Source organism: Equus asinus, chromosome 5 (assembly GCF_041296235.1).
Source record: "Equus asinus isolate D_3611 breed Donkey chromosome 5, EquAss-T2T_v2, whole genome shotgun sequence".
Taxonomy (NCBI): Eukaryota; Metazoa; Chordata; class Mammalia; order Perissodactyla; family Equidae; genus Equus; species Equus asinus.
This window is the reverse complement of record NC_091794.1, coordinates 29543344-29563358: the sequence shown is the minus strand read 5'-3', so window position 1 is coordinate 29563358 and position 20015 is coordinate 29543344. Positions and strand designations below refer to the sequence as shown.

The 20015-nt window shown below is 38.8% G+C and overlaps 1 protein-coding gene across 4 annotated transcripts in view; it reads left to right on the top strand.

Moving 5' to 3' along the window:
• The window catches only part of OPA1 (OPA1 mitochondrial dynamin like GTPase), an 84253-nt gene extending 72310 nt beyond the window's left edge, over nt 1–11943 (top strand). For all 4 annotated transcript variants that reach the window (XM_014843406.3, XM_014843403.3, XM_014843405.3 and 1 more), the window contains 2 exons: nt 7086–7160; nt 9819–11943. In XM_014843406.3, the coding sequence (XP_014698892.2) occupies nt 7086–7150 (65 nt within the window). In that variant the 3' untranslated portion in view covers nt 7151–7160; nt 9819–11943. The remainder of the gene's footprint in view (nt 1–7085; nt 7161–9818) is intronic.
• The last annotated feature ends 8072 nt before the right edge of the window (nt 11944–20015 follow it).

Sequence of the window (20015 nt, the reverse complement as noted above, 5' to 3'; positions counted from 1 at the left end):
ACACCTGAGAGAGCTTTCATCAGTTCTCAGAAAGGAGCAGTGAGTGAGGTGATGCAGTGAGTCAAATGGCTACATCTAATCATGAATTTCATCGGACTTTATTGAAATATTCCTCAGTGTAGACCAGTAGCGTAAGCGATTCTGAGGGAAATCAAAATGATGCAGTCCAGATACATAGCTATTTGGTTTGACTTATCTAAAGATGAAATGTGTAGTATCTAGAGAAATAGATGATTTCTACATCCTCCATACAGTCTTACATAAATATTTTCTTGCAGCTGAACCTTTTAGTGTAAGTATCAGGTAGCAAGCAGTAAGTTTGAGGTTTTATACTGGTTGGCATTGACAAGCACCTGCATTGGTGCTACTCTTTATTAGTTAAGGACAGATTCATAAGAATTAATAGTTAGCTGAGCTGAAATTAGGATTGCCATCTACTAAGAAAGTTGAAGGGCCTAACCAATATAGAGGCTTAATGAAGTCTATTCTGTGTTCACCCATACTGAAGTCTATTCTGTGTTCACCCATACTGAAGTCTTTTGGGGAAAAGGCTTCAAAATATTAAGAAGGTATTTGAAGGAGTTTTGATTGTATTAGCCAAAAGGAGCCTGGTAGAAATGCTTACAGTTAAAAGAGCTCAAAAGAAAGAAAACTGAATTTATCCACAAGTTACTAATGAGCTATTTATATATTCAGCAGACATAAGTTATAATTTACCTCACAGACTTTCTTACAGTAGCTTGCTTTCTAAGTCATATTGTTTTGGGGTCTGAAAATAGCAAATTTTTAAATAATCATCTTTAATGTTTAAGTATTGGTTGAGTCAGACACTCAACAGTGAATGAGTGAACAGTGAATGAATATTCATGGGCATCTATTACATAGCAAGTGCTGTGCTGGGCCGAGTGATTTTTAAATGACAGACTTCTGTAAGTAGATAATTCATACAAGCAGTCCCACATTGATTCCAGCAAAAAAAATAAAAAACACTATAAAACGTATCTTCCCAAAATGAATTGTGTAGCCCTGTAAGAATAATATCATAATTTGTGATTGCATTTTTATTAGGAAATTACTAGCAAATAAATAAAAGATACTAAGAAATAAAAGAGGACTAACAAGTTTTAAAAGATGCAATTAGAACATATGATCAGTTAGAATAGAATAGTCCAGTCCTAAGTTTTAAAGTAATATGGGTTTTGAATTCTTCTGGACAGTTCTCTCATTTTATAGATAGAGATACTAGGACTGTGACTTGTCTGCAGTCATAAGGGTAAAGGCAAAGCTGGGACTAGAAGCTTAGTTTTCCTGATCACATTAGCTTTTAATGCTTTATGTTTTCATTTTTATAAAAAACGTAGAACTACCTCATTGATTATTAGAGATGTTTGACCAGGGATTTCTAACTTTTTTTTTTTTTAATCAAACACTCCTTTCATTATTGTATACTCCTGTAAGGTCCATGTTTTAGAAGATTTGTCTACAATAATACACTTATATTCTTTATAATTAGAAACATAGGGTTACAATTATACTTCCTAATCAGCCTAAAAATAATTACGTCGGGGCCAGCCCAGTGGCATAGCAGTTAAATTCACGGGCGCTGCTTCAGCACCCCAGGTTCACTGGTTCATATCCCGGGCCTGGACCTACCCACTACTCATCAAGCCATGCTGTGGCAGGCATCCCACATATAAAATAGAGGAAGGTGGGCACAGATGTTAGCTCAAGGCCAATCTTCCTCAGCCAAAGGAGGAGGATTGTCAGTGGATGTTAACTCAGGGCTAATCTTCCTTAAAAAGGCAAAAAAAATTGTTATGAGAGTAGGTGTAATTCTAGTCCAAACAAAGATTTCCGTTTGAACTTTTGAAACAATGAAATAACCCAGAGAACTGTCTTACCACCTTCAGAGACCCCTGGAAGTCTGGGACCCCAGCTGTGGCATTACTGTACCAGTCTCAAGCAGCTTTCTGGGACGTAGGAAAGGACACCTCCTTTTTCTATAATAAGCAGTATTCTATTTGTCTTCATTAATGAGTCTGTTTAAAAATAATCATGCCTATTTGTAGGGAGAAAAGTATAGGGCCAAGATTCAGAAGAGAAGTGTTAGATACAGCTATACACCTTTGACGATATCTCTTTGGTTCTTCCTTTCATCAGCTGTAAAAGGAACACATTTCTTCTTGTGCCAGATCTAAGATTTTAACTGTAATTTTGACAATCTTGTTTGTTTCCTTGTACCCTAGAGGATTCCTTTAGATACTAAACTTCTGAAGGTCACTTACAGTATAATTGTCTAATAAAAAGCAGGCTTTCTCAGGAATAACATATTACATTATAAGAAGTGTTCCTTTAATTTTCGGTCCTGTAGTGAACAGCTTTCTATAGCAGAATCTCACCTATAAGGTGTCCCTAAGCTTGGTACAAAGTGTGTATGCAGCGTGTTATAAAGCAGTTCTCTTAAGGTCCATTTGCATCTTTGGATGTGTACACTGCGTTAGTAAGTTTACAGCTTGTTTCTTCATGCTTTCTTTAAAAACATCAAAAGTTATAAAAGGTTCATTTCAGTGCATGTGGTAGCGTTTTGTTTGTGGTTCTTTGTTCCTGTTCAAAACTGTTATTAACCACTGAAGTGAGCCTTCTCCCCGCTTTGGCCTTTTGGTATTCACAGTGTATTCAAAACCTAATTACAGATTAGTCTATATTTGAAACTTTTAGAGTAAGTATCAGAAAACTCAGAAAGAAAATGAGAGTAGTCATATCGTTTCATGTGGAGATAAAGAGACCCAAAACATGAATGGGTGTCAAGTCATCTGAAGAAAAGAAAAAAGAGAAGGAACTTCATTCACTGAGCCTCACGGTTTATGAGTTGGGGATTATGGGAATATTCATGACTCAATCAAGAAGCACAATGAATTGATGTTTGAAATAGTTCATCTTTTAGGTAAACATTGGATAAATGGAACGTAGACTCAGTATTCACTACATGTGGAATTGACTATTTCAGTGTAACAGAAATAGCAGTTTGTTAATCCCTTCCTGAGTTAGTTTAATTTAACGAGTAAATCACAAATTTTATAAGAATTCTTTAACTATAAATATTTAATGCAAATATTTAATATGAAAACGAGTTTGCTTTAGCCATGCTAATCTGTACATATATTTCTGTGGGAAAGTAATTTCTAATGGTGAAATAGTTAAATACAATAAGATTTTGGGATGTGAAAATACTGTAATACTGGGACATTAATTTAGAAGGATTAGAAAGTAGTTTTAGTTGCTAACATTCAACCTTGATTTTATGGATACTAGCTCAGTTTTCTTTGCAGCTGGATGGCGTAGTTAGTATACAAGACAGTGCAGAAAACTTCCATCAGGATTTAAAAATGAATGAATTCAAATATGGGAAATGCTGCTTATTATTTGTAAGATAGCTTCCTTGCACAGCAAGAAATCAATTTACTTTCTAAAGCTACAAGTGTGTGTGTGCGTGCATGCATGCGTGTATAATCACCATATTTTAGCCTTCCTAATAAGGTGCAATAATTCAGTTGAAGTTTCTTTTTCCACTGGTATTGTACTGTGGGACCTGAGTGTTCTCAGTTCCCTGTTGCTTATGTTGTTCAGGTGACTCGCCAGCTTTCCTTGACCTGCGTTGTCAGTCTGTGTGCTGCCTCCTGTCCCCAGGCTTGCTCTAGCTCTTCTGGCCCTGGCCTCTTCCCTCTTGGTCACTGGCGTAACATCCAGTAAGCCTGTCAAGTGGTTTTTTTCTTCTTGATAACCTCCAGCCCTTATTTTCTGTGCTGTATTTTTGGGAACTTCATTTATCATTTACCAAGTATTTATTAAGCATTTATAGTAAACCAGACATTGTTCGAGACACTGAGGATGCTGAACTTTTTCTGTCCAGTTTCATGGTTCTCCAGGGTTTCTCCGAGTGTCTGTAGATCCAGTCTCCTCTAGAGGTGATAATTTTCAGCAGAGTATGAGAGTATACTGTACGTGTTTAGTCATTCCTAGGCACAGAACTACCTAGGAGGTGCTTGTTAACTATTCTACTCCCTAAGCTTTACCAAAATATGTCTTATTTCACATAAAAGGTAAAACTTAGAACAAATACACTTGAAATGATAGCATTTGTTTTGTTACATATGGAGTCTGCATATGGTAGCAGATCTTGCATGTGTTTCTGAATCAGAGGACCGTGGGCATGGCTAACTCTCCAGGCTCAGTGTCCTCATCTTTGGCAGTGAGACCTGCAGGGTTGTATGAAGACCAAATGAAATGTGGGATTTGAAATCACTCAAAACATAGTGGATGCTTCACAGACTTAGAAGGAGGTAAGGAGTAAGCAGAGAATGCTTCTCAAAGGCAGGGATGTCACCTGTGCCCCCAATGCACTCCATTAGGTGCATTGTGTCAGTGAAGGAACAAAGAAGGAAATTGATTATTTTATTTAGTATTATAAGGATACGTTTATCACAGTTATTCTATTTAAACATTTACCTCCATCCTCCCATCTCCTTCCTCCTGCCCCATTACTTCCTGGAACCTTATGTAAATATCCTTTGAGTCATTCCTGAGGTTTCAGGGTATGGTGGTGTAGTGTCCTGATATTCTCATTTTACAATATTTTGTAAAAACAGCTTTTTTAAGGGAAATTTGGCAATTTTTTATTGTCATTTTTATATTAAAGTTAAATAGTCCTTTTACTTTCATTTAGGATAAAACGTTGCTTATCTCTAATTTTAGAAGACTGAATTGTCTGAGACTCCACAGTTAGACACCTGCATCAGAGTGGCTCTCGGTCTCTTTCCATACAAATAGATCTTGCTCTGAACAGTCTCTTGTGAGTGAGGCCACTGTACCAGCCACTCACAGATCGCCTGTCCAGCCAAGGATGGAGGTCATTGACGCGGCAAAAGGATGGATAGAGCTGGCTCTGCAGCGGCCCGCTGAGCGAGTAGAATCGGACTTCTTCTCTTCATGAAGTCCAGCTTTCCACGTGGAAATTATTCCCAGTGAAATGTTCAGAGGAGCTGCTGCGGCTCTAAACTCCGGTTCGATTGCCATGTGGTGTACTGTTGAAGCTGGATGATTTTTTAAAGACCCCATCCATTTCCAAAACTCTGTGAGACAATTTAGAAAACTTTTCTCCTCCTACCCTCCCCGCCTTTTGACAGTTCTCACCTGATGAACTGCGCTCTGTGGAACTCTCTAGGTATTCATTGAGGGAAGTCGGTGAAGCTATTTCTAAGCAACTAGATGAATTAATTTTAAAAATAAGAATGTGGCCTTATTTTGAGAAAGGAAGTACGTTTACTGGTTTGAATGCTGGTTAAAAAATAGTACAGACTAGGAGCCAGGCCAGTGGTGGAGCAGTTAAGTTCACATGGTCCACTTCGGCCCTGGCATTTGCACCACTTGTCACCCACGCTGCAGCAGCCATCCCACATATAAAGTAGAGAAAGATGGGCATGGATGTTAGCTCAGGGCCACTCTTCCTCAGCAAAAATAGAAGCATTCATAGCAGGTGTCAGCTCAGGGCTAATCTTCCTCAAAAAGAAAAATAGTACAGACTACCGAAAAGTACAGACTAAACTTCCAAGAGTTGAGTTGGGATTCTTTTTTTGTTTCTCTGATTTAATTTTATATATAAGAATTAATGCCTTTGCAATAACCATTATCATATTTCCTCAGTAAATAGTTTGATTAAAACAACAGGGGTTTTTTTTCTTCCTATAGATTTTGCATTAGTCTCAGTCTGATACCAAGAATTAGAAGTGTGAAATTACTGGAAAAGGAATATGAGGATGTTATGTTCTTTATATGCAACTTGGGTAGGCTTGTTGAGTTCCTGCCGTGCTAATAAAAATTCATAGAAAGCACAGTTCTTCCTTTTATTGGCTACTCATCACAAATGCTGTCTCACTGGTAAAAAGGGATACTTCTATCTTCATTTGCAGATTATTTATTTATTTTTAAATGTAAAAGATATAACTGTTAGACAGTAACGCATCTTAGATGGTTCTTCTCTAGACAGAAGGCAGAATGCTGGGCAGTTTTGCCTCTAGGTCACTAGCTTTGAACCAGTTCCTTCCTTCAATTGGTAATTCCCATTCGTGTGTTAAATTGTGTTAAAAGGACAAAAATATTTGTCACTATGCTTGCTATAACCTGTATTTTAAAATAGGAGTTGCGTGGTTAAGTTACTAGTGAAGTAGAATAAATCGTGACTTTTCCGATTTTAATATTAGGAGATTGATGTGCACTGTGAATAGTTTCCATTTGGGGAGGGAATTTTCATATTTCAGAGAGAAATTATAGATTTTATTTAGAAGTCTATACACGTGAACACCTAAAATCAAATAAAATAATGTAAATCTGTCTTTAGTGGCTCTGGTGTTTTTAAACTTCCTTTATTCATAGCTAAAAAAATACATTTTTATATGTATTTTCAAAGTGTTATTGCCTTTTTCATGTTTGTTGCAAGTATTTCCTACACTTACTTTCGTCTTTTAATTTTAGGACATTTTGATATATAAAGTGTACATTTTAATGTGGTCATATTGGTGGATCTTTTCCTTTGTAATTCTTTCCATTACTTTATACCTAGAAAGTCATTTCTTAGTCTCTAGCCAATGACTCGCTTGCGTTCTCTTTTAATTTTTGAAAGTGGTTTTATTATTTTATATTTTCTTCTGTTCTAAATGTCGCTGACTGTGAGTCGTTGGTTGGACGCCAGAGAATCTGAGAACTTCTTAAAATTCCGTACATAATCGTCTGTGCATCTGCGTGTACATTTTTCTGTGTAAGAGTCCGTAACTTTTCCTCAAGTCTCAGAGGGATCTGGCGCAAACCCCATGCCCTCCGCTTTCCGAAAGATCATTAAGAGCCGCTGCTGGAAGCCCTTAGACCTTGATGTGGATAGAAGGTGATGTGTGGCGCTGAGGTGATTTTTTCCCCTTTTCCCAAATAGTTCAAGTATCCTAGACCATTTGTTGAATAATTGTCCCCTGTGATTTGTGATGCCTTTGAGAAACAAATGTTTTTAACAAATTTATTCTCTCTTTTTATCTCTACAGAGAAAGTTAGAGAAATTCAAGAAAAACTTGATGCTTTTATAGAAGCTCTTCATCAGGAGAAATAAATCATAATGAGTGAGTAAAAGTCCTTTCACTACACTCGCACTAACTAAACACAAAAGCTGTATTTTAAATTTACCTTAATAGTTTATCATTCTACTTAACTCTATGTTGCTCCTTAATAGTAATTTTAATATAATCAAATAGCCTTAATGGTAGGAATAATTTTAATGGCAGGAATCTCTGAAACTAGATTCTAAATTTCATGTCTATAACGTTCCCTTGAATAATTTGATTGCCTTCTGGCTGAACTAGAACTCTCCTCTAGAACTCATTTTGAACAGAACAAAGGTGAACAAAGCTCAGATATTTCATAATATGCAAGCGGGTCCTAAATTTTCTGCATGTAAAGAATTAACTCTAGCTCTCATTATTTTATTCCTCATTATTCATGTTCGATGGCTAGTTATGTGTATGTTACCTTACAAAGCTTTTTATTTGGCTTGCCTAAAAATTTCAATAATTGTTCTTAATCTTATTCTCTTATGTTTAAATCATTTAGATATACCTTTTTCCTGTTTAAAGTAACTTAGCCTTAGAATTTAGTACTCTGCTGAATGTGTGGACTCTCTTACCTAATTCTGTACTCTGGCATTATAAGCCTGTTCCCAATAAAATATTATATATTTAAAGACTTCCTTTGGGGCCGGCCCGGTGGCATAGTGGTTAAGTTCATGCCCTCCACTTCAGTGGCCTGGGTTTTGTGGGTTTGGATCCTGGGCACAGACCTACACTCCACTCATCAAGCCATGCTGTGGCAGCATCCCATATACAAAATAGAGAAAGATTGGCACAGATGTTAGCTCAGGGACAATCTTACTCAGCAAAAAGAGGAAGATTAGCAACAGATGCCAGCTCAGAGCCAATCTTCCTTATAAAAAAAAAAAGACTTCCCTTAGTAGCACAGTTAATTGTTAATTATCACTGAAGAATTATAATTAGTAAGTCTTTTGTTTTTATTGAAGAAGTTGAGAGAAGGAAAATGCTATAATTAAGACATTGTCATTTATTTAAAATATTTAAGTAACCACTTTATCTGTGAGCCTTACCCTGTAGACAGCCTGCAACACAGTCAGGCCTGGAAGGAATAGAAATGTGAAAGATTCCCTCCCTAGCTGTATACTCTGTTCAGAAAAAGCCCTTAAACCAAACTGCCTACTTTCCTCTACTGTAGGGGTAATATGTCTGAGAGAGCAAGCTAGAAAGGGAAGCACAGCTCAGACCAACATCACTGAGAATGCTACACCAGCAGTGAATGAGGGAGGAAGGAGTTAGAAAGCTTTAGAGTAATGCCTTGTTACTTTGTATTATCTCTTAAGGCAGATGTATAGATATATACAAAAATATATCTAGAAACTAAATATCAGTCATCTTTAACACATGCCAAAAATAAAGCCAGTGTTAAGTGTCTTTGTTCATAAATGTTTTATACAACATCAGAAAATTTTCTTTTAAAGCCAGTAAGTGTTGGGCTGGCCCCGTGGCCTAGTGGTTCAAGTTCAGCATGCTTTGCTTCCGGCAGCCAGGGTTTACAGGTTCAGATCCCGGGCGCAGACCTACATCACTCATCAGCCATGCTGTGCCAGTGACCCACATATAAAGTAGAGGAAGCTTGGCACAGATGTTAGCTCAGGGCTAATCTTCCTCAGCAAAAGAAAAAAAGAAAAACATGAAGTGTTATGATATCTTCCTTGTCATCACAATTACTATCAATAGTTAATTTTGAGATAAACATTTTGAGAACCTTCTTGATTTGGAGATTCTCTTCTTCAGCATTGGAGTTCACTTGATATTTCTGGGGTTTTTTTTTTGTTGTTTACAAATGTGGTTTTTGCGGGAAGAAAATTCATGAAAGTCACTGAAACTCCATTAAAAATATAAACTACATTTCTGTCTTTTTAATGAAATGAGGACTCCCCAAGCCAGAAAATGCTTTACCTAACAGTGAGTGTCACTTCCCTAAGCTGGTCAGTGTAACATCTAGAGTTACCCTTGCTGCTGGGAACATGCCTTTTCCTGCCGAAGTGTCTGTCCCAAATGCAGACCAGGGCAGTCATAAGAGCCAGGTTGTCCTATTTGTATACAGGGAAACCATCCCAACTTTCTTTGTCCCCTACCTGTCTGGTCTCTAAGGCCCTTCCTAACCCTTGGGATTTATGACTCTGAACTGTTACAGATATCTATGAATTGGACAGAGGATCTATTTTGTACCCTCCAAATCCATTTAAAAGAATAAATCTGGCAAAATGATAGCTGTGCTTCATTCTGACCTTTTTATGGAAGTTACCAAGCATCTTCAGGAATAGTTTCTCAGTGGTCGTTTTAACATGTGTGGAGTTCCTCAGCCTGATCGTTTCAAGTAACTAATTCTGATGCTTGGTGAAGATGTTTACACCTAACCCAGCCATGTACAGATTCCTTCTGCTGATCCATTTTAATATAGTATGCTTTTAACTTTTTTCTGTAAGAAATGAATTGTAGTATTTTTTGATTCATATATCATGCTTGATAAAATTGTTATTATGGTAGATGATATTTTAAATTTAATAAAACTAGCAAACTTAAGGAGTTAAGCTTCAGTAGTTTTATGATCATGCGGTAATAAAGTTTACTTAGAAATTTTGCACTTTGTCTCTCCAGACCTAAAGTTATCAAATGTGTTTATTTTTACAGAATCCTACTGATAATGTAATCACCTCTGCATTACATCTGAAGAAAGAGAACTCCAAAGTCTTTTGTCCTGCCTTTTTTTCTTCTGCTATTCCACCTTTCTAAACATAAAATAAAGTCATGGAATAAAGATAATTTATGCGTGTTAGAGGCACTTTAACGATCAGCTGCCCTTTGAATGGAAGAGCAGTGGAAATGGCACTAACATCCTATTTTATTGTATTGAAGTGATAAATTGGGCTAATATAAGTGGTATGACCATTAGGTCCAGTCCTTGAGGATCAGACACTTGCTCTCCTGCTTGTTGTCTCATTTGTGGTGGCACTAGTTCAACTAATTCATTAGCTGATGTTACTCCACGTCCGTTTCTTTTCCAGAAAGAGAATGCTTGGTGTTTTGAAATAAAACTTACAGCAATGTTCTAAAAGCTATCAATTGTATATAAAATGATGGTAACCTGCTGAGTTGTTATGTGTATCTGTAATGTTCTGTATCCAAAAACTATTTGGCCATGAGAATTCAGTTTCTGTTCATCATGTGAAAGGAAACAGTTAACAGAAGAACCCAGGAAGAGGTGAATTTGGACTGCACCGATTCTGTGTACAGTGAAAGAGATTTCAGCGGCCTGTCGACAGCTCAGCGAGTTGCCGTGGAAGCTAAGTCAGCAGCCCTTTACCTGTTTGATCCGGTTGGTTGTGTTGTATACTCTGTAACTGTTTGGAATTCACTCATTCTGGATGTTGTACATGTGAGCTAGGCTTTCTGTTAACAGTGTTGCTTTACCTGTTGACAAAGCTATTGGATTGTGACACAGGATAGGCAAGATTAAGAATAATCAACTGAGTGATTTCATTTAGACTATTGTCAGACATTGCAACTAGGCATCAGGAAAAGGCTTTTTTTCATGGACTGTATTTAAATAGATTATTTCAACAATTAGAATAATGTTGACCATCCCCTCTTAGCTGAACGTTTAAAGAAAAATGTGGTTTAATTCATTGCAGTTCAGTTATAATAATCCCTCACAGCACTCTCGTGTTTTGTATAAATTTTTTTTATTGGCTGAAGACTTGAAAGCAAAGAGATATGCTATTTTTGACTTAAAATGTCTTTCTCATTTAATTTGGCTCTTTGCTGCTGTTTCGTCAAGCCTTTATTATTCTAATAAAAATGCCCATTGTGTGACAGTTTTTAATTTACAGTTTACTTAATTTTACAATTTTCTTGGAATTGTGTTTTGGTAACAGTTCCCTTACCACCCCCCGCCCCCGCATTTTTTTTTTTTTAATACATTCTTCATTGAGATCTCAAGATCTGCCACTTCGTATGCAAGGTTGAAGGATGTCACAGAATATTTCAGAATTGAGAATTCGGTAAATACCTGTTTTATACTATTTGAAAAGCGTAGATCCGGTTTTCCGCAGCTAGTAGCAGCACACGCTGCATAGTGTCCACAGCATACGCTGTTGTTTGGTGGGTGAGCAATCGAGAGCGTGTCGTGGGTCTGTCAGATCTAGGGCTAGTGCACGGACAGAAAGGGGGAGAGCCCCGCACCGTCTGGCACAAAGGTTGGGCGGTGGCCTCACTGGTTAGCTCCCTGTAAGCAGTGCTGGCCGGGAGGCAACCCCTCACTGAAGCAGACGTCATGCCAGTAGTAATTAACGTTTTCGCAGTTGTAAAACACACCCACTTTACAACTGCATATCTATTTCTAAAGGAAAAAGGGAATAGGACCATATTTATTTCTGTCAGCTATAGAGAGGAAAAAATGCCCTCAGCGGTATTTCTACAGATTTCTTCTCCCAAGTAAAATGCTGATGTTAAATTAGTACTTTTATCACATCCCTTTGTATAAATTTAAGAAAGGGGGGTGGGGTGTCTTCATTTCTTTGAGATCAGTATTTGTAATTTAAGTATATAAATAGGTGATAAAAATTAATATTAAAAGCCCCGTATAGGAGTCCAGACATTCCCTCATCCCCTCAACTATATGACTTCTTTCATGGATTATATATTTTTTTCGTTTTTAGCTGATCTCATACTAAGCATGTTTTCTTTTTTGAAAGCTAGATATTTATTAAATGTAGATGTCATTGAAAGAAATAAAATTCAGATTCTCAACAGTAAACCCTGTGTGTGTGTCTGTAGTTCAGAAATTACAAATGATTCAGATTTAAACAAACCACTTCAGATATTCAATATACAGAAGTTGAATTCCAACAAGACCAGGAACCATTTGTTTTTCACGTCAGAATCTGCAAAGAAGAGAGTGAACGAAGTTCTGTGTGGAAGACCGGACCATTGTAAATAGATTCTCCCTAAAACTGACTCGCTCAGGTGGCCGTTCGGAGAGTCAGTGTCTGTCAGCTGCCCGCTGGACAAGCGGCAGTGCCTGCAGCTTCCGCTGGAGCCACCTGAGCTGTGCTCCCAGGTGCAGCAGTCAGCCCTTCTTAGCAGCTCAACTGTGTTCTCTCCTCTTTGTGTTGTCCCCCCTTTCAGGCTTTACTCAGCAGACTCCTTCCCACCAAGAATTTAGCCTCCAAATGCAAATAATAGTGTGAAAATGAGTGGGGAACCTTGCAGAGTGTCGTGCCTCCTAACCCTGCAATGTGGGGATTTTACATAGGATGGCAAGATTCAGAGTGTAGGTTTAAGAGAGAAATTCTGTAACTAGTTAATAATCTTATATTTATTTATTTTAGACGTATTTATCTTCGAAAAGAAATACAATATTTTAGTTTTCCGATAAAAGGGATCAAGGTAATGCGTTTTCTCTCAATTCTCTAAGCTGGTATGTGCTACAGTTTCATGTACTTGAGCAATATGGAAATGTGCTTACAGATCTCTTTACCTTTTGAACAATCACGGCTGTGTTTAAATATTTAAGACTTAACTTTGTTTTTACTTGTGCACTGTGAATGAACTTTGTATTATTTTTAGAAACCTTGACACTACATGTAGACATCATTGCAATTTATATTTTGCCTCTGCTTGATCTAAGGTCATTTGTGTAGATGAGCAATTAAAGATATTTAAATCACATTAGAATTCTATACTGGAGAGCATCTTTTAAGTTTTCTCTGTTTTAATGAGGGAGAGAGAGACCTGAGGACCCAGGGTCATAATTCGACCCCACAGTATAACCAAATTCATGATCTAACCACCCTCTTAATGTGGCTCTTCTCTGAATCCTTGAGCTTTACACGCTTCCCATTTCACAGTTGTAATCAATGGTTAAACAATGCTTTTTTTCATGTCTTCATACTTGTCAAAACATTTTGGTATTTTCTTTGGTAAAATATATAAAAAATGTTTAATCGCATTTTGCTTCCACGGCCCTCATTTTCATTAGTGATGCTAACATGTTCAGTCATATATGAGGCTTACTAAAAAGTCTTAAGTAAGTCTTAGAAATGGAAGGAAGCTTCTAGATCACTTAATTCCATCTACCACCTGATTATGAACTCCCATTTCTCACTTTTTTATTCCTCCCGGAACTTTGCTCATACATGATGCTTATTCAATATTTGTTGATCATTAAATGTGTAAAATAAGGCAGAGGATTCACATAGTCGGCTAAACCAACCAGGAAAAGACTCAAAGTCACGATTGCTTCAGTAACCAGTACATAGTAGCTGGCATGTGGTGTGTTTCTGGTGAATAAATGTCAGGAGACAGTCTTTGAAATCCGTTAGAAGGTTTATAGGGAAGAACATGTTCCAGCCATATTAGCATTTTTTCACTTATCAGTGCTAACAGACCAGTCCTGGTGTGAGGCCCGAAAAGTAGTTGTATTTTAAATTGTTTTCATCCTTTGTGCAATTCAAGTTCAAAATCGTCATGTATCAAAACAGTGTGAAGAGTTTACTTCCTGAAGCTTTGATAGAGTATCTGTTTTCTTCCAATTAAAGAATTGATATATTTATCAAAGTGAAGTAGCACCATGTGCTTGTAAATAATACAGATGTATTAATTGATTAGATTAAAAAATGTTTTACAATAATCAAGCATACCCACCTTGTCATAACTAAGACAGTCATATTTTCTGCACATATTAGACTAAGTTACAGACGTAGAAAACTTGACTTAAGTATCCAAAAATTGTCCAAGATTAAAAAGCAGGAGAGTATGAGGAAAGTTTAAATGTGGGTGCTCTTTAGCCTGAAGAAGACAGTTTTATAAAGAACGGGTAGGAAAAATGTTCCTCATAAGGTATTAGGTTAATGACAGGGTTGAGTTACTAGCTTGAAAATTGAGAGTGTGTGTGCTGGCTGTCCGAAAGACTTCTCCTCAGCTTCACATTCTTGTCAGTGTCAAGGTTTATTCGGGGTCAAGTCATTGATGGGCAGGTAACTGCAACTTTTAAATGTTTTTAAATCAGTTGTTCATTCTTTGTGACAAAGAATTCTTACTTGTTTTGTTCTTAACTACTTAATCCAGGTGTAGCCTGATTCCTATCCAAGTATTTGAGAAAATTCACAAAGTCGTTTTTTAAAAAACTGTAGGCCCGAGGCCCCACTGAAGACCCAGTCCCCCTGCGTGACACTGCCAGCAGCCTCCCACAGAGCGTGTCATGGCTGTGTTCAGTTACACGTTACACTCGATGTTCAAAGCTGAGTGTCCCTTCTGCTGCTTACCTTTGAAGTAACTAAATCACATAGCAACAAGACGGAAAGTAGAATTTTATCCACTTGTCAGAAAATACAGTCATAGTTTACATGAGCTAGCACTGGCTGAAAGCTTGTGAGACCTCTAATGTTTGTGAGAAAGTACGTAGGGAACAGGTTAACTCCGTCTTCCCGCTTTGCTAAAATTTATGTGAGAATTAGGCCAAATCATCAGAAAGCAGTACGGCCTGGACTATGTACCTTTACCTACCTTTTAGTTTATCTAATATTACGCCCTGGGCCCTCACAGACAAATGCTGTATGAGACACCTATTTGAAGAAAATGCACAGTGTCTTTCGCAGAAGTAAAACCTAATGACATGTCTCTGTTCATTAAAGTGAGGATTACTAGATAATTCAGAGCCAGCAGTTTGCTGCTCCAGACAAATGTATATGCTGCTTTCCTTCTGTCAAAGAGAACTCAAGACCTTACCTCTTTCTTTGCTTCAGCTGCTAGAAAGTGCTGAAATTAATTCACCTCTTAAACTTAAGGAATGAACCTATCCATTTTTCTGCTCCCTTAGTTTGTGTCCCATTTTTGTTTTTAATCTCTCTTTTCCATATCCTGACACAGTACTGGTCATGTATCATTAACAAAATACAATGCTTACTATTTCTCCATTAAGAAATGTTATTTACCTAGAAGGCTTAAGTTGAAAGTTCTCACAACTTGCAGTCGGTGATGCTCCAGGTGGTACACAGCCAATCCCCTTGTATGCCAAATGTATGTAATTTTTTTTCTACAATCAGTTTATTTATAGTAAAACCAGAAATCACCTTCCCTATGCGTTAGGAACACTGCACGACCCAGTGACAATAGTGAGCCCGCCTCCCTGCCGCCATGAACAACACTGTCAGGAAGAGGAGGGGCCTGATGTGTGTTGGGAGAAAAGGTGCAGAGAGATGCTCAGTCTGCAGCCATTCCAGGCGTGGGAACACATGCCTAGTAAGGGCCCATTATTAAGGTCTTAGCAGGACTCGGAGCACAACAGAGAACTGTAGAGTCACTGGCCATTAGCATTTTGGGATTCATCTAGAAAGCCCCCTGAAGCCTTTTTAATGGTCCATATCTTACCAAGGATTGATCTCATGAAATGTTTTCAGTTTTCGTTTTAAATTTTGAAGTTAAGAACTTGAATGTAGAGCAAAGGAACCAGTATTCTTGTGTTTTGCATCCAGTATCACAGGCAGTATTATTTCCATTTTATAGATGAGGAAATAGGCTCAGAAAAGTTTTCAGTAACTTACCCAGGATCATTCTAGTGAGTAGCAAAGTCTAAATTTGAAAACAAGTCTGGTTACAAGCCTATGCACTTTCCAAAATCTGCTCGCTCTCAAAGATACTTTTAGGAAAATGAAGTTATTTATGAAATTAGGAGTACATTAGAGAGGGCCCTGATACATGCAGAAAGTGCAAAATGAGCAGACTTTACAGAAATGTCCCAGGATAGGTTTTCCCTAACTGGAGGAGGCCTGTGTTGCCTCACAAGAATGGAAATACTGTGACCAACAGGCCCATTTAGAGCCAGTTCGAACAGACCCTGTCTCTTATCAACAAAATGACTAAGGATTGTCTTTCAGAAAATCTGCAGTCACATGGCCAGAGCATGCGTAAAAGAAACTGTGACCTGAGATGACCACGGAACAAAAGAGCTTCCTTCCCACAGAGCCCAGGACTGGGACACACTGGAAACTTAAAAGTCGGACTCTTATCAGAAGCAGGGGTCCCTCATTCAGGAGGATTGGTGTTAAAATTCCTTCCCCACCTCATCAAAAATGTTTAGAACCTCATCCTAAATGTTTCGAACCCTGTCATAAATATTTAAAACCTTACCATAAGTGTTGGAAGCCCACGCATCAAAACCTGTCCCACCAGCATTTCCACATGCCAGCCTGTTCTCCCTAACCTCTTAAATTTTGCCCCAAATCCTGAACTGGGGAGAGAGATCTGAGGGCACACGCCCCCCTGTCTCCCTGCAGAACGATCTTGCCGAATAAAGCTGATTTCTCCCCAAAAAGCCAAATCCAGAATTAATTGGTTTCTATTTATGCAAATCAGACAAGAGAACCCCACATTTGTGCAGTAACAACATCAGCAGAGATGTGTGGTTCCCTTTGGGGTCCCGGGGGACGAGGCGCTATTGAGATTCAGGGGGCTCTAGTCTCATGTCTACCCCAGACCTGAAGTCTTAGGAGTAATGAGTTCTTTGCAATTTCTCAACAGGATGATCATGTTAATTTTCCCGTCTTACCTATGCAGGTTCTCTAAATCTTTTTGAGTTAGCCCAACTATTAAGATACAGAATTATTTTTACCCTAGTTTTTCAAACCTTGATTGCATATTTTATTTTCTCAAATTTTGACTGCCTTTTTGTTTCTAATAAATTTAACATTTGAAAGGAAAGCTAATTTTGACTAAATTTATTTTCAGGAATGTCATATATTCTTTATTTGATTTTCTTACCCTTAAAGTTTCTGGTTTCTTAAGACTATTAGAATGGAGATGGATACTTTCCTGCCAATGTTCTCATGAGTTTATCTTTTCATGTATCAGAACATCCCTCATATGAATGTTCAGTTGAGCATCCTTGCCCCTTGCTGCCTCTCTCAACATGAGCACACGCCACTCCCATTTTCATACATTCAAATTTCTCTTTTTAAATACCTAAGACATTTACGTTCTTGCTAATTATGCTAATTGCTATGGTCATCGCTGAATCAGGACTGTGGCATCGTAGTTCCATTCACGTCAAAAATACTGTGTTTTGTCCCCATATCAGTGGATGGAACATTTGGATCTCATTCTCCCCGTGGGGCGCCCCTGTCAGTGAGGTTCGCCAGCTGTGTACCCCATGATTGGCTGGGCTTTTGATGTGCAGATACTACAAGTTGGTCACAAACTTGTGTACAATGGGCCTGTTCTGGTTCATGTGAAAATCAACATCCTTTTTTGTGTTCCCGGGTGACAGGATGCTACAATACTATTAGCATTTGCAAAGAGTGTGCTCTGTCCAAGGGTGTAACCACAGATCGTGTGCTGCTCAGTTTGTGTTTCTCTATTATGTGAGAGACACAAAGAACCTGAAGGCTGGCAAAGGCCTGTCAAATCTTGTAATGTAGCGCTCGACCCCCAAACTCCACTTGGCCTCCGTGCATCTCTTGTTCCCGGTCCCACCCCTTTCTCTGAATGGGCTCTGAGGTAGGTAAATGAATTCAGAGGCCTGGTAGGCGGAGGATTCCTTTCTGACCTCATTCCTGTAACATTTGTTCGCAGGCTTGTAGGGGGAGAGGAGGACATTTTGGAATCCTTTGTGTGGAATAATTTTCTTGCAGGTTGGGGAGTTAATGGTAACTTTGTCTGAAGCCAACCAAGCAGAAAGCCTCCACGGCCGAGGCGTGGCATGCTCAACCTCCTCGAAACTACAAGATGAGAATGTGGAAACAGGGAAATTTCTAGAGCAGATGGATATATGGCACGTCTGCGTGTTCAACATCTGGTAATGGGAAGCTTAAATCTCCCCATGTATATATAAAATAGAGCAGTTCTTCCTTTAAAAAAGATTTTCCTCTTTCTGAACTCCCATGGCCTTTAAATGGATGTCTATAGTTTGGATAATCTTTTGTGCAACCGCTTATATATACTCTGGAATACTGTTAAGGCTTTCTACTACCTGGCTGACTGTTAGAGTGTGGTGTAATTTCTAGAGGGGTTATATCTACCCTTAGATTTACTTTGTTTATCTAGAAAGTGATTTTAGAGCAATGATCGCTCTTATTTTGCAAAAAAGAAGAAAAGGGCCCAGAGAGAAGAAGCAATTTGTTCGATTAGTGGTAGAGCTAGAACTCAGCTCTCCTGACGCCCAGCAGGGACCGTTTCCGTTCCCTGAAGATTTAAAATCAGGGGCCAAAAATTCAAGGCCTCCCAAGCCAGGTATTTTGTAAAAGACGCTGAGGATCTAGATATTCACGTGAGACCTCCCTACTTTTAAATGTTAGCAGCTAATTTTAAAAGCCTTAAACAGTGTGTGAGTCAGACAGAAACATCTACAGTTAGCTCACTGCCCACCCATGCGTCACCATTTGAAACCTCTGATTTAGACGGCGGCTTTCTGTCCCCCCTGCTCGCAACAGATTTGAAGGAAAATACTACTGAGGGTTTCTGAAAATACCATGATTTCTGGTCATTTTAGAGATGCATAGATTTTTAGCTTCATTTCGATGCCTAGAGCTTCAGCATCATTTATGATGAGGCTGGACAGAAGGGGAAATCTCATTGATTAAATGCCAGCTGCATTCCTGGCATTTTAAATACATTACCTTACTTATTGCGACAGCTTCCAAAGGTAGGCGTCATCACCGTTTACCAGCAGGTCTAGTTGGCAAAGTCTTTCTGGGATCCCATGTAGGTTTGACTGCCAAGCCTAGAAAAAGCAGCAGGTATTGAGTGGGCTGGCAGCACGCTAAAAGCCGCCTTCCTTTACCCGCTCAATGATCCCGAGACGGCACTTCCTTTCACGTTGTGGGCTGCCTGGCAAAGTGTGTGTATTCATCCAGCACGATGGATAAGTCACTGCTAAGATAAAGCCCCGACTGAATAAGTTGTACATACTTACATAAAAGCATTTTGGGAGGCCAGTGCAGTAGCATAGTGGTTAAGTTCGCGTGCTCCACTTCAGAGGCCTGGGGTTCACAGGCCTGGATCCTGGGCACAGACCTACACACTGCTTATCAAGTCACACTGTGGCAGCATCCCACATATAAAATAGAGGAAGGTGGGCACAGATGTTAGCTCAGGGCTAATCTTCCTCACCAAAAAAAAAGGAAAAAGCCTTTTGGTCTAAGTATTCAGAGCACATTCTATTTTTAAGGTTTACTGAGGAAGAGGTAGCCCAGAATCTTAGTGATTATTTTGTATTTCTTGCACAGCTTGAATAAAATCATCTCACTAACTAAAGGGTGTTTTATCATAAAGGAGAGACACTTGTCTACCAAGCATGTGCGTGTGTGTGTGTGTGTGTGTGTGTGTGTGTGTGTGTCCTGGATTTGTAACAAGGAGTTCATCTTTGGTTCCAGAAACAGCAATCCTAGTTGGAGAAATTCTACCAGGAAAGACAGTTGCTGCTGAGAAGGGAAAGACAATGACCCGCACACACACCCAGAGTTCAAACCCGTGTGTTCTTATCTTTGGAAGAACGAAAGCAGAGCACGGGACCGTGAAGCAAAGAGAGATGCTTCTGATCACGCCCTGCCGCCTGCAGGATAAGTGACCTTCTTAGAGCCACGTCCCTGTCCAGACCAGGTGCGCGAAAGCACAGTGAGCTGGATAGTCCCAAAGGTTTCTTCCAGCCCAGATAGCCGATGAGTCTCTGCCGTTTATTAAACTCAGCATCTGAAGACATTCTCCCCAAACCACAGGAAAATGCCTCCTGGTCCAAGTAACTCAGGCAGACATTGTCCAGATTACATTCTCTTTTAAGTGAAAAGCATTCTAACATTTGCCTCCAAGCCAGGCACAGGGTGTTTCTCTCTTGAG